Genomic DNA, 13,511 nt, shown 5'->3' with positions numbered 1-13,511 from the left:
CAAATTTCAGCATCCTAATAATGATAGCAACAGATTATAACACATTGGAAATAGGAACCCACGAGTCCATACTGATATAAACAAAGTTTTGTTTTTTTTTTCTTAAAGGGGATGGTGGAGAGAAGAGAAAGCTCTTTCTCACAACGGGAAACAGGTAACACTATGCATAATGAATAGAGAAAGAACAGTCTAATTACAAAATCACCATTACAAACAATTATATTGATAATTCAGGCAAGAAACACCAATGAGTACTAGAACTAGTGGATGAAAATGGGATGAAGAATGGCATACTTGCACAGTTTCAAAGTATCTCCCCAACAAAACACCAATGTCAGGCAAAGGAAGAGGCCAACTTCACAGAGAAGAAATTTTGCAGACCCCATCTTAGTCAAGCGATAAAAGTCAACACCACCAATAACGGAACAAATCAACAACATGTGCAACCTAATAGGATGCAATAAAAAGAATACGGCATCACTTCAGGGATTGTACTGGCACAAATGCATAACTGAAATCGGATCATGAACATCAGACAAACCTAAATTGAGAAAGTCTACAAAATGTTTGCCCTGTGTTCATCTTGCCTAAAACAGTGAGCCACAAAAATCAAGGAATGGACTGAAGAACTGTTCCAGATTAAGGACGTCTACAAAAATATGATCTACGAATTTAGAGTAGATCTTTTTGCCATAAAACACATTATCAGGGCATTGTGGGAGACATTACTGGGGTCTCTAGTTTTTTAAATTATTCTCGCAACTTTTCTATAAATTTAAAAACTGTATCAAATAAAATGTTTTAAATAGTCTATTTTCTTTCCACAATATAAAGAATTATCATGTACACCCCAATAAAAACAAAAACACTAGTTGGCATGGTTTTCCTAAATACTCAGAACCTTATTCGCTTACCAATATATACAAGTATTCTCTGCATGGGCTACAATGCAATGATTTTTTCCCTCTAAAACAAAGTTATTTTCTATTCACAAAGTCTTCAGTGAGATCATATAACAGGGAACAAACTACAGCCAGAAAGATGCTAGCCTGGAAAAGCATTAGCTTCTGTGATAACCTAATACCTGAAATGTCACCGAGGACACCCAGACATCAAGTGTAGGTACAGAAGATGTGGAAGAAGCCCCTTCTATACCACTACCATTTCATTTTTCTTCATAAAAAATGTTTTGTTTTTTATCTGTTTATGATCCACAATTCATACTAAAATGTAGGCTAATGAGAGCAGAACCTTTTTATCCCCAGATGCTAGAAGAATACCGGACATGTACCAGTCACCCAATAAATATTTATCAAATCAATGAATATACCATATAGAATGAACTCTATACCAAAAAATATCAAACAGAGTATGAGTACAGACAACACTCTCTGATCACAGAATAACTAAAATATACTATGTTGGAATCAGTATAAAATTGCTATCTATCAGGGGCGCCTAGGTGGCTCAGCCAGTTGAATGTCTGACTCTTGACCTCAGGGTCATGAGTTCGAGCCCCACGGTGGGCTCCACACTGGGTATGGAGCCTACTTAAAAAATAAAAAGTTGCTATCTCTAAGAATCTATGGGATACAGTTATAGCAATTCTTAAAAGAAATTTTAAAACTCTACTTATATTCATAAATAAGATGGAAAGAAATATAAATATCCAAATTAAAATGTTAGTTTTTTTTCAAAAATGGAAACATAAGTGTTACAAGCCTTTTAGAAGACAAACTGAAAACATCTATTAAACTGTAAGATATGTATGTCCTGTGACCCAGAAATTCCACTTTTGGCAATCTATCTCATAGAAACTAAAGTACTGTTTCATAATGACATCATATACTCAGACTTATTACACCGTTTTGTACTAGAAACAGTGAATATTCATCAATAGGTGAACAGCTAAATTATTTGGTATATCCACATGATGGAATGTAACTTAGCCATAAAAAGATTCAAGTAAAAGTTAAACCAAGTAACCTGGAGGGATTTCCACAAGCCACTGAATGAGAAAAGCAACTTACAGTATAATATCTCATTAACAACAAATACCCCAAATGTTTATGAATATAGAGAAAAATATAGTAGAACATACACCCAGCTGTTAACATGAATGTGGGAAACAGGGAGTCCCATATGATTTTATTCCATTTACGTAAAATTATATACACACACAGGAAAATAATAAAGTGCTAAAAAAAGATAGGAAGAATAAAGATAGAAACAAACTATTATTTTAAAAATTGAAATAAATTAAAATCAATCTGAGAACTAACTGTTCCTTTGGAGTGAATATAAACCACTGGCTAATCTAATCAAGAGTTTTCTTACACTTTTGCATTTCATATTTAGGTCTTTATTATACCAGATATTTTGATACACCAGGTCACTTTTTTTTCCTCAAATGGATAGCCATTTATTCCAGCACTATTTACTGGGAAGTTCATTCTTTCCCCCATTTGATTTGTAGTGCCACTGCTGCTATATCCCAAACTCCTGGGTATATCTAGGTTTGTTTCTAGACTCCCTCTTTCACTGTTTACATTACTATAGCTTGATAAGTTTTGATAGATAGTATACTGAGTCACTCATTCACATCTTTTTCAAGGCTACTTTTGCCATTTGGCCCTTTACTCCTTCATCGTAATTTTAGAAACAGCTTGCCAACTTCCATAGAGAAAAATCCTAGAATTTAGACTGGAACCAAACTGAATGAACATCTGAATTTGAGAATTGATATCTTCATGATACTGTCTCTTCCCAGCCAAGGATGTCATATATATGTTGCTCTTCTACTCAGGTCTTTTTAAATGTCCCTTAGAAATGACTTGCAATTTCATCTACGTAACTCTCACACACTTTAGATTTCTTCCCATTACTCCTTATAGTTTTTATGCTATAGAAAATATTTTTAAATTACATTTTCTAACTTATGCTAACAGCTGATTTCTTTATACTAAACTTTTATTTTTTTATTAAAAACTTTTTATTTTTATTAGAACTAAACAGTTCTAATAAGTCTACAGACTCTCTTGGATTTTCTACATAATTTATCATCTGTAAATAGCTTTCTTTCATTCTATCCCTTACTACTTTATTTTTCTTGTCTTACTGTGGAGGCTGAGACCTCCATTACCAGGATGAATAGAAGCAGTGATAACAGGCATCTTTGCTTTGTTCTGATTTTAAAGCAAATGCTTCTAACTCTACCATTCAGTATAGCAAATACCCATTTATCAGATAAAGGAAATTCTCTTCTATTCCTAGCTGTCTAAAACTTACTGTGTTATGTTTAACACAGTAATTATATTTTATTAAAGTATTTTTCAGCATCTCTTTTCTCTATTACTTCTTTTGGGAAGGCAGTCCTCCATGAGTGCATCCCTGCACACCCCTGCTGTGTACTCCAAACTGTAAGACCTTGCCAACCACTGACGTTGAACAGTTTCTGTAGCTGGTCATAGAGACAATTAAATAGGTCAAGGTGACCACAGCATAACTACTGTGTGACTGCTCACTCTTAACGAAAGAAGGACTGGCCTGCTTGCTTCCTGCTTACTACAAAAAAGTAGCAAGCTCTTGACCCTGTGTTCTTGAGCTGCAGTGCATCCTACTGTATGCCCAGCCACCATCTCTGCCCACCACATCACCCTATGGGACTTGGGGGCAGGGAACTGGCACTACCATGCTGATGTCCCTGATGACTGAGGTGCTGTGAGTAATCAGCTGCCTTGCTCTGATTCACTGAATCCTGTTGTCTACTTCTGGCACCTAGAGAGTTGTAGCAGTTGACTACTTTCCCTTGTATATAGGTTATTCTCTGAGAGTTGTAAGAAATCTTTTCTTTAGAGGGGGAGGGCAGTGGTAGAGGGAGAGGGAAAAAGAAAGAATACCAAGCAGACTCCCCACTGAGCACAGAGCCTGATTCTCCATGAGGCTCAATATCACGACCCTGAGATCATGACCCTGAGATCATGACCTGAGCCAAAATCAAGAGTCAGATGTTTAACCGACTGAGCCACCTAGGCGCCCCCATAGGAAATCTTTAGAAAGCTCCTTTATAACTTCTACTACTTCCTTTGTAAAGTCATTAAACAAACAAACAAACAAACAAACTTGAGGGGTGCCTGGATGGTTCAGATCATGATCCCAAGGTTCTGGGATCAAGCCCTGCATCGGGCTCCCTGCTCAGTGTGGAGCCTGCTTCTCTCTCTCCCTCTGCCCCTCAAACCCTCCCCTGCGCTTGTTCGCTCTATTAAATAACCTAAAAAATAAAAATAAAACAAACTTGATTAAATCTGTCCATCTTTTCCCCCCCCCCCAACTATTCTATCAGATGTCTCTATAAGTAACCAAGGCTAACAACGACTGAAGTTCTTCCAAAATATGTTAATAAGAGACACTCTGTAAGGACTCAAATATTCTGAAGGGGAAAAAAAGCCTTAACCTAATTAAACAGATACCTTATAATCCACATTACACATTAGGAATAATTTAATAATTAATTTGATGAGAATATACCAAACATTATTTTTTTATTATCAGTTTTCAAAATGCCAATAGATACAGAATGCTATTAGTGCTGTTATATTACAGTCATAAAAATGTTTGTTGCTCTCAAAATTATAAATCCTAATAAATATTTCATCTACGAGCCTTGAGATTAGATTTTGACAGCAGACATCTCAGTGAATCAAGTATCAAAGTAGTTATGGTACTATGTTTATCATTTTACCTGTACTCAGGCTGTCGACTGGCAGAATGATCATCTCTTGTCCACCTATAGCCAGATTCATCCTGTAAAATAAAAAAGTTCTTTAGATATTTGTTTACATTATTTTGGTCAAGTAGGATATATCAGTACTACTGGAAACATCTCTAAGACCAAAATAATATGAGGACAAAAACACCTTTCTAAATTTCTCTGAGCTTCAAAGGCATAAAAAAGGGGGAAAAAAGATATAGCAAATCATCCATTTCAACAAGTAATTTAGTAGACCGAGAACCTGTGGTACGATTTAGCTCTATGAAAATGCTTAAGGTATTTCTTTGGTAGGCCCTAACAGCCTTATTGCCAAAAACATGCCAACATCACAACAGCTAAGGACCATTACAAGAACAAAGGCCCAATTTAAATTTAATCAAGCATACATTTCTCAACCTTTCATTTTATTTTCCTTCTGTCAAGTTCTATCACCAATTTTCAAATTCAAGCCCAATGAAGAATTTACTTTCCCTGGAGTGCCTGGTTGTCTCAGTCGTTAAGCATTTGCCTTCAGCTCAGGTCATGATCCCAGGGTCCTGGGATCAAGCCCCGCATCGGGCTCCCTGCTCTGCGGGAAGCCTGCTTCTCCCTCTCCCACTCCCCCTGCTTGTATTCCCTCTCTTGCTGTGTCTCTCTCCGTCAAATAAATAAATAAAATCTTAAAAAAAAAAAAAATTTACTTTCCCACTTTTTTGGTTCAAGTTTTGTTTTCTCATCTTGATTCTCACTAAAATCTATAATTGGAAACAATATAATAAGAAGCTATCACCTACCGAAAAGCTATATTAGAGCAAGATGTGACACTAAGTTTAAAATTAATGAAAAAAAAGCATATTTTGTCCTCTAAAACAGATACATTTGAAAAGGTACATAAAAAAAACACAGTAACTCATGCCCAATTGCTTTAAAATTATATATAGAATATAGAACAAGAATTAACAATACAATAATGTTAAGTATTCACAATCAGAAATACTAAATCAGGTAAAATAAATACTATCTTCATTTTCCTCTTTAGCATCATATACTCTAACATAAGAGTAATGTATTCATCACTTTCCTCCCCAACAGTAAATATAAACAAACAAAAGAAAAAACTCAACAGCTATAAGATATTAGATCAAATAAGTAGTTTTCTTTATATAACTGAACTCAAGATAAATTAGTGTCACAGGAGTCCTAAGGATATCAAATGGACTTACTTTGTTTGAAGTGAATATAAAGAGAAAATGTTGTATAAAGTAAGAATAAACACAACTTGTAACAAAAAACTAATGGTGATGCTACAAGGTTTTAGGGAAAAAATCATATTCATGAGGATTCAAATACAAATTGATCCAATGAATCCAAAATTCCCTATCCACATTAAATGGCCACCTTTGGTTTTCCTAAGAGGGATAACAACTTTATGTAAAGGCCAATATTTTTGTTCCTCAGACTACCTGGAATAATAGCTCCGAAGGCAAAATCCAGTATTTCTACAATAGTGATAATGTACAATGTTTACTTGTCAACACCAAATTCCTCTCCCTAAAGGAACAGCAAGATATTTAAAAATTGAACAAAACAAAAATCCATTCTAAGAGAAGGAAGCTATGCACCCCAAACTTTAAAATGACAAGAAAACACTGAATAGTCTCATTACTACTTTAGAATTGTCAAGGATCACCATGATGCAGTAGTAAGAGAACTGGACTTCCACACATACCCAACCCTGGGTAAATCACCTTACCTCCATTTCTTTGAGGGCAAAGTATGGAAAGTAATTCCAACAGCCAATGTGAGGTCAAATTTTAATATAAACAGTGTTTGAATATGTACTGTTAATTGCAATATTATATAGTAGGGAAGGGGAAAAGAGAAAATATAAGTAAACAGTCTAGCAGAGGAGTGATGTAAACACACAAGCTAAGTCAAAGGAACTGCATCAAGGAATAGTTGTAATTAAGTTCAATGACAGATTATTGCAACATTAAATACATACTTCTAGATTATTAAAGATGATCAAGAAAAAAATACAATAGCAACAATAATGGTAATAATAGAAGCTAACATTTAAAAAGTGTTTATTTTATATAGGACAGGCAGTGTTTTGAGAGCTTTCTACTTTGAGTTACTAAGTAAACTTTAGGAAGTATAACAAAAATGATACTGAAGCTCAAGTGTAACCCAACCTCACCCACAGCATCTCATCATGATGAAAATAATCAAAGTAATTATAAGTGGATACATCCAGTAAGAGATGGTAACCACCTGCTGCTCATCACTTACTGAGTACCAAGGCAATGTAGATTATCTTTATCTGCTTTGCAAATTCTTGCCAATTTCGGGGATAAAAACACAGGCTAGTTGGAATTAATGTCACTTAGATAGAGCTACCCAGAGTGGCTTACCCACTTTGTCCCAAGATTCTCCATTACCAGTTCCCATTTGACAGCTCTAGCAGGCAACTCAATAGAGCATCAAGCAGGAAGTGTTTATTCAACTGCCTTCATGGCCAGTCACATAAATTTCAAAAATTACATGATTTTTAAACTCATAAAAAATAACAATTAGTACACGGGGGAAATTTACATACTCCTCTGTGAGGTGGACCACTTCTTCGATCATGAGAAAAACTGCGGCCCTCGTCATATTCTTGGTAATCAACATGACTGTAATATCTACTGTAGCTTCCTTCACCAGGTCTGTCTAGCAGTGATGGTTTCTTTGGCACAATATTAACTACTCTATGGTAGCCATCCTAAAACAGACAAAAAGAAATATATAAAAATCACTAATTTCTCTATTTGGTTTTGGAAAGGTTTTTAAAAAGTACAGGAGTTCTTATCCTTAATCAAATAGAGTAAATGTATAAACAAACAAAAATGCATTAATGAAATAACATGAATATAACTAATAGCAAGGTTTTCACATGGATTAAAGGAAATAAAACTGTTCAATGAAGAAAGCCAGGTGTTTAAAATAACAAGCAGCAATGCTAAAAACCAATCATAAATAAAAGAAAAAATAGAATGTTATTGTTTTAATAAAAAATAAACTACAGAAAGTGTTACAGTAGCTCTAATCCTAATTGCCTAAGAATTTTAGAAACAAAACCATTTAAGATAGCACACATCTTTAGTCTACTGTGTTTGAACTATACTGTTTTGAAGAAATACAAAATCTTCACACATAAGGAACAGCAAATAGGGAGGTAATACTAAGCTAGGCCATCAAGAGGAAACATTCTGCTATTTCTCCAGAAGCACTGGAGAGAAGAGAGCCTTTGATTTCACAGGTCTGGAAGCAAAATAAAACCTGATATAAAATTTGAACTGATTTTCCAACTAGTATGTTGTTAATATTTTAAAGTTTTAGCAACTAAATGGATTTTTTTGTGGGGTTGGGAAATTGGACAGAGGGAGAAGAATACCTCTCTTGGGTTAGTAGCTGCTGTGAAATAACTGAACAAAAAGATGATTATCAACAGTAAGAACTAGAGAGCTACAGAACATGTATTTGTAAATAATCTGGGCTTGAGCATTCACGGTATGTCTTTCTACCAATATCAGATGAAATATATGTGAAAGAAATCAGAATGCTATCAAAGTATAAGACATGATCAATTTAAGTTAACAGATTTGACAAAATAAAAAAATAAAGCCCAACATTCAGGGCATTACTATTCCATCTTTATGTCTCAGTTTCATTATCTGTACAACAGATTAATACTAATACCTACCTCAAGGAGTTGCTGTGAACTAAATGAAAAACAGATTGTAAAGCATTTAGTACAATGTGTAGGACACATTAAGTGCTCAAAAATGTTTGCTGTTTGGATTACCTTTTTCAAGTCTAGGTGAAACACAATTCCTCAAAGTATCTATTTCCTTAAATTACTTCTTAGCGTTAATAACTACAACTATTCAATTATTAAAAATTTCCCAATGGGTAGCAAATTTATTAATGTGCTGAGAAAAAAATAAAATCAATAGTTACAACTATTTGAGAGCTAAAAGGATCTACCTAATTTTTTCCTATAAGGTGGTTTCTTTCTTCAGTATATGAGATATTACATTGTAACACATATTTTGTATGTTGACATAAAACATAATAGACAAATGAACCCATTGACTCTGTCTTGTAAAAACTGTCTTTCAGTAGAGATTTCAATTAAATCTAAGCAACCATTGAGCCTCTAAAAAAATTCAACATTAAACCAAAATTGGCAACTTTATAATTTATATCATTTTCTAAGTCAAAATTTGTTATTCATAAAATTAGAATCACTTATTTCTCCAATTCCAAGAACCATAAAATTCCATCCTACAATATCCTTGTTTATTTGTATATATTTATTTGGAGGGATAGTGGGGTAAGCATGCATGTCTAAACATTTTTATGAATAGAGAGATTATTTTACAAAACAACCTTTTCCTTTGTTCAAAGTGATTTTAAGATTGTAAAATGCATATGGTGAAACTTTCAAAGAAGAAAACTCACATCACATTTAGTCACAGATTTAACAAATTGTTTTTTCCAAATAATAAATGAAAACAATCATTCTGTTGTTAATCAGCAACAGAAAGAAACTCCTAATGACAGTTCTGTATCTAGCAATGAAGCTCAAACACATTTCCTTTGTTTTGAAAATATTCAAATATAAGTACCTTATACCATCTCACCTCTATAGGCATCTATTCTTTTTTTTTTTTTTTAAGATTTTATTTATTTATTTGCCAGAGAGAGAGAGGGGGAGAGTACAAGCAGGGGGTAGTGGCAGGCAGAGGGAGAAGCAGGCTCCTTGCTGAGCAAGGAGCCCGACGTGGGACTAGATCCCAGAACCCTGAGATCATGACCTGAGCCGAAGGCAGACACTTAACCATCTGAGCCACCCAGGCGCCCCTATAGGCATATATTCTCAAAGAAAACCCCTAGTTATATGAAAAGATTTAAGGAAATGAGGATGACTATAGGAGTCTGTGATAAAGCAAGACTATATTATCAGAAAGTTCCTATCTTATCCAGGTATACCATTCAAGGATTTTTCTTTCCAATTAAATCCATGATGGGAGGGAAAGATTTCAGAATTTTTTTCAAAAGCTCTGTTTATAAAAAGTTCAAACAGTACTTTATATTACCTGCAATGCCAGACCTGATTGGAAACACCTGAATTCTCATACAAATTTACATTGAGCTATAAACATGTAATTTTCCTTTCTAAATGCTAACAGAAGGACACAAGGCTTCAGATACTTATATGGTTGGAGCCTCCATTTTAGAAATACCTTGGAAAACAATAGCACCATTATATACAAACCAGAAATAAAAATTATGACTTATAAAGAATATCTTAAAAGATTTTTAAAGGTAACAGGATCATTTTTAATTAACTTAAAAATGAACTCAATAGAATCAAAACATTTCTCTTATTTAAAATGCAGATATTTCTGGGCGCCTGGGTGGCTCAGTTGGTTAAGCGACTGCCTTCGGCTCAGGTCATGATCCCAGGGTCCTGGGATCGAGTCCCACATCGGGCTCCTGGCTCAGCAGGGAGCCTGCTTCTCCCTCTGACCCTCTCCTCTCTCATGCTGTTTTCTCTCTCGCTCGCTCTCTAATAAATAAATAAAATCTTTAAAAATAAATAAATAAATAAAATGCAGATATTTCAAATCTTGAGTTTGGACATAAAATTTGAACTCACCTCAGTGAAATCAATTTTCATTGCTTCTGTTTATTATGAAAAATATGTACAGTATACCATTAAGATCAGACTATTATCAACTTAATACAACTATTACATATTTATACTATGTATCAATTTTTCATGGCTGTTACTAGAATTTCCAAAAATATGCATAAAATCTATCAGATCTGCTCCTCCAAAATTAGTATTAATGTTTTATGATCAGTCAGACCAAAATAAAAAAGTACATGTAACTCATTTAAAAAAAAATTTTAAGCCTATTTTACTTAATCATTGATCTGTTCTGGAAGAATATAGAAAGCAACAACTTGCATATAAATTTAAATACTTTTTTGAGAAGTTATAGGTCAATGAAATTTACACTTTCTCATAAGTCACTATCTCAGGGGTGAAACAATTCCTACCATTAGGCCCACTGAGTTTCTGAAATAAGGATTGTTCAGTTTGCTTGTGCTAATGAAAATCTCATCAGGTTAAGATACATATCAAATTAGTTTTGCAATTTTTAAATCTGAAATGATCATGTTTTGTTACAAAATAAGAAATTATTTCTTTTTTTTTTTTTTTTTTTTTTAAAGATTTTATTTATTTATTTGACAGAGAGACAGCGAGAGAGGGAACACAAGCAGGGGGAGTGGGAGAGGGAGAAGCAGGCTCCCTGCAGAGCAGGGAGCCCGATGCGGGACTCGATCCCAGGACTGTGGGATCACGACCTGAGCTGAAGGCAGTCGCCTAACCAACTGAGCCACCCAGGCGCCCCAGAAATTATTTCTTAATTTACTATAAATTCCAATTTAGAACTACCTCTTATGAGAAATACTTTCATTTCAGTAAGTAAAAGCACCGTTTTGTTTCATTCAATATTTAAAAGTCAAATTTTCCACACTAATGTTTAGTCTCACTCCTAACTGGGGGCAAATTACGAGGATTAGCGCACTTCTTTAAAAACATTTCTTTCCCAATGTCATTAAAATATACTTGGCACAAATTCTAACAGAAAAACATTTTATTTAAAGGAAAAATTTTAACATATAAGCTCCTCCTGTTAAGCATCCTTATCATTTAGAGACATATACTAAAATACTTATTGGCACTTGAAATAGGGTATCTTGGGGGCGCCTGAGTGGCTCAGTCAGTTAAGCGTCTGCCTTCGGCTCAGGTCATGATCCTGGGGTCCTGGGATCGAGCCCGGGGTCCTAGGATCGAGCCCGGCATTGGGATCCCTGCTCAGCGGAAAGCCTGCTTCTCCCTCTCCCTCTTCCTGCCACTCTGCCTATCTGTGCTATCTCTCTGTCAAATAAATAAAATCTTTAAAAAAAAAAAAAAGAAAGAAAGAAAGAAGTAGGGTATCTTGGATTTACTTCAAAATAATCTGGGAGAAAAGAAACTGGGGGAGGCACAGACAAGACAAGATGGACCATGAGTTGATAATTGCCACTTGGATGATTCATCCATGGGGAGTTTATTTTGTTATTTTGTCTACTTTTATATCTTTAATTTTTGTTATTATAATAAATGAAAAACTATTAAAACTCACTAACCTACCAGCAAAGTAACTAAGTATGATAGCACATGTAAATAGTTAATGCCATTATTCCCTAAAATAATCAACTTAGTATGAATGCAAGCTTCATGGGCATAGAAACCTTGGTCTTAATTCACTGCTCTATTCCCAGCACCTGGAACAGCACTTGGCACATAGTAGGCACTATATTCGTAACACACATTCTGCTTCGCTATATCAATTTTATGTTACTTTTGGCATCACATGCTTTTTATTAGAAAAGTACCACACAAACCACACATAACTAAAAAAATCTACTACACAGACTGGCGGACTTCTGCTTTCGAAAGCCTAAGGTTCCCTCACTCTGCTTCCTCATATTTTGTGATATGCATTTCTATAATAGCACTTACTCATTTAATTCACTCACTGAATTTTCAAAGAAAATGGTTTTGCATTTCAATGGCATTGGGGAATAATGGATCAAATATGTGAACCTGGAACTGCCCCAGAAAATCAGGACATTGTTACGGAATGTAGCCAAGAACTCCTCTTTCCTCTCTGGAAATAATGACAATAAAAAGAAAGTTAAGTTCTTGCAATTCTGTCAGCCACGAAGGTAAAACACCTCCTAGGGCAGCTCTACATAAAATCAAAACTCAGCAGATGAACACTTAAGACTTTGTATTTCATGTGTGTAATTTTCACATTTAGAAAAAGCTGTAAAAAAAACACTGCACTTTTATGATACGTATACCTATGTAGTTAATGAAAAGCACACTTGTCCAGTTTACTTTGAAATACATCAAAAAATTAGATGGATTAAGTAGATGGATAAAGGACAGACAGATAAATTCATGATACAGAAAGTTTTCATAAAATGTTAATAGTTGAGGGGCACCTGGGTGGCTCAGTCGGTTGATTGTCTGCCTTTGGCTTAGGTCATGATCCCAGGGTCCCGGGATAGAGACCCGCATTGGGCTCCCTGTTCAGCGGGGAGTCTGCTTCTCCCTCTGCCCCTCACCCCCCTCGTGTTCTCTTTCTCTCACTCTCTCTCCCAAATAAATAAAGTCTTTAAAAAAAAAATTCTCTCTTCCCCACTCATGCTCTCTCTCTTTAAATAAATCTTTTTAAAAAATGTTAATAGTTGAATATAAGTAGTGAGTAAATGGGAGCAATAAGAAAAAAAGAGAAATGCAGTAAAATTGCTTTTGTTAGAGAACAGAATCCAGATATACAAAATAGAACATTATCTTGCTCTATCCCAGGCCCTAAAGATAGCGAGTGCTCGCTTTTTAAAGGATTAACTAGTTTTATATTTAGAAAAATAATCTGCCTTTTTAAAACTAAGTTTTTATTGAAGAAATATATACAAAAAGTGTATAAGTCATAAATGACTCTTGGATTAATTTTCACAAGGTAATTACACTGTATAACTACCACCCAGATAAAAAAACTGAACATCCCTAGTATGGCAAAAGCCTTCCTGTGCTCTCTCCCAGACACTGCTCCTCTCTCCTAAAAGTAACCACTTCCCTGGTGAGTTT

At 34.8% G+C, this 13,511-nt stretch overlaps 1 protein-coding gene across 10 annotated transcripts in view; it reads right to left on the bottom strand.

The window, feature by feature from the left end:
- The window catches only part of PPHLN1 (periphilin 1), a 144,062-nt gene that overhangs the window by 114,906 nt on the left and 15,645 nt on the right, over nucleotides 1-13,511 (bottom strand). For 6 of the 10 annotated variants that reach the window (XM_081821511.1, XM_081821509.1, XM_081821514.1 and 3 more), the window contains 2 exons: nucleotides 7,350-7,514; nucleotides 4,742-4,803 (listed from right to left, as the gene is read on the bottom strand). In XM_081821511.1, the coding sequence (XP_081677637.1) occupies nucleotides 4,742-4,803; nucleotides 7,350-7,514 (227 nt within the window). The remainder of the gene's footprint in view (nucleotides 1-4,741; nucleotides 4,804-7,349; nucleotides 7,515-13,511) is intronic. The other 4 variants (XM_081821517.1, XM_081821515.1, XM_081821516.1 and 1 more) reach the window with 1 other exon arrangement.

Source organism: Leptonychotes weddellii, chromosome 5 (genome assembly GCF_054177405.1).
Source record: "Leptonychotes weddellii isolate Sample4059 chromosome 5, ASM5417740v2, whole genome shotgun sequence".
NCBI classification, from domain to species: domain Eukaryota; kingdom Metazoa; phylum Chordata; class Mammalia; order Carnivora; family Phocidae; genus Leptonychotes; species Leptonychotes weddellii.
Note: the sequence above shows the minus strand (reverse complement) of the source record. Positions and strands in the feature narration are given on the sequence as shown.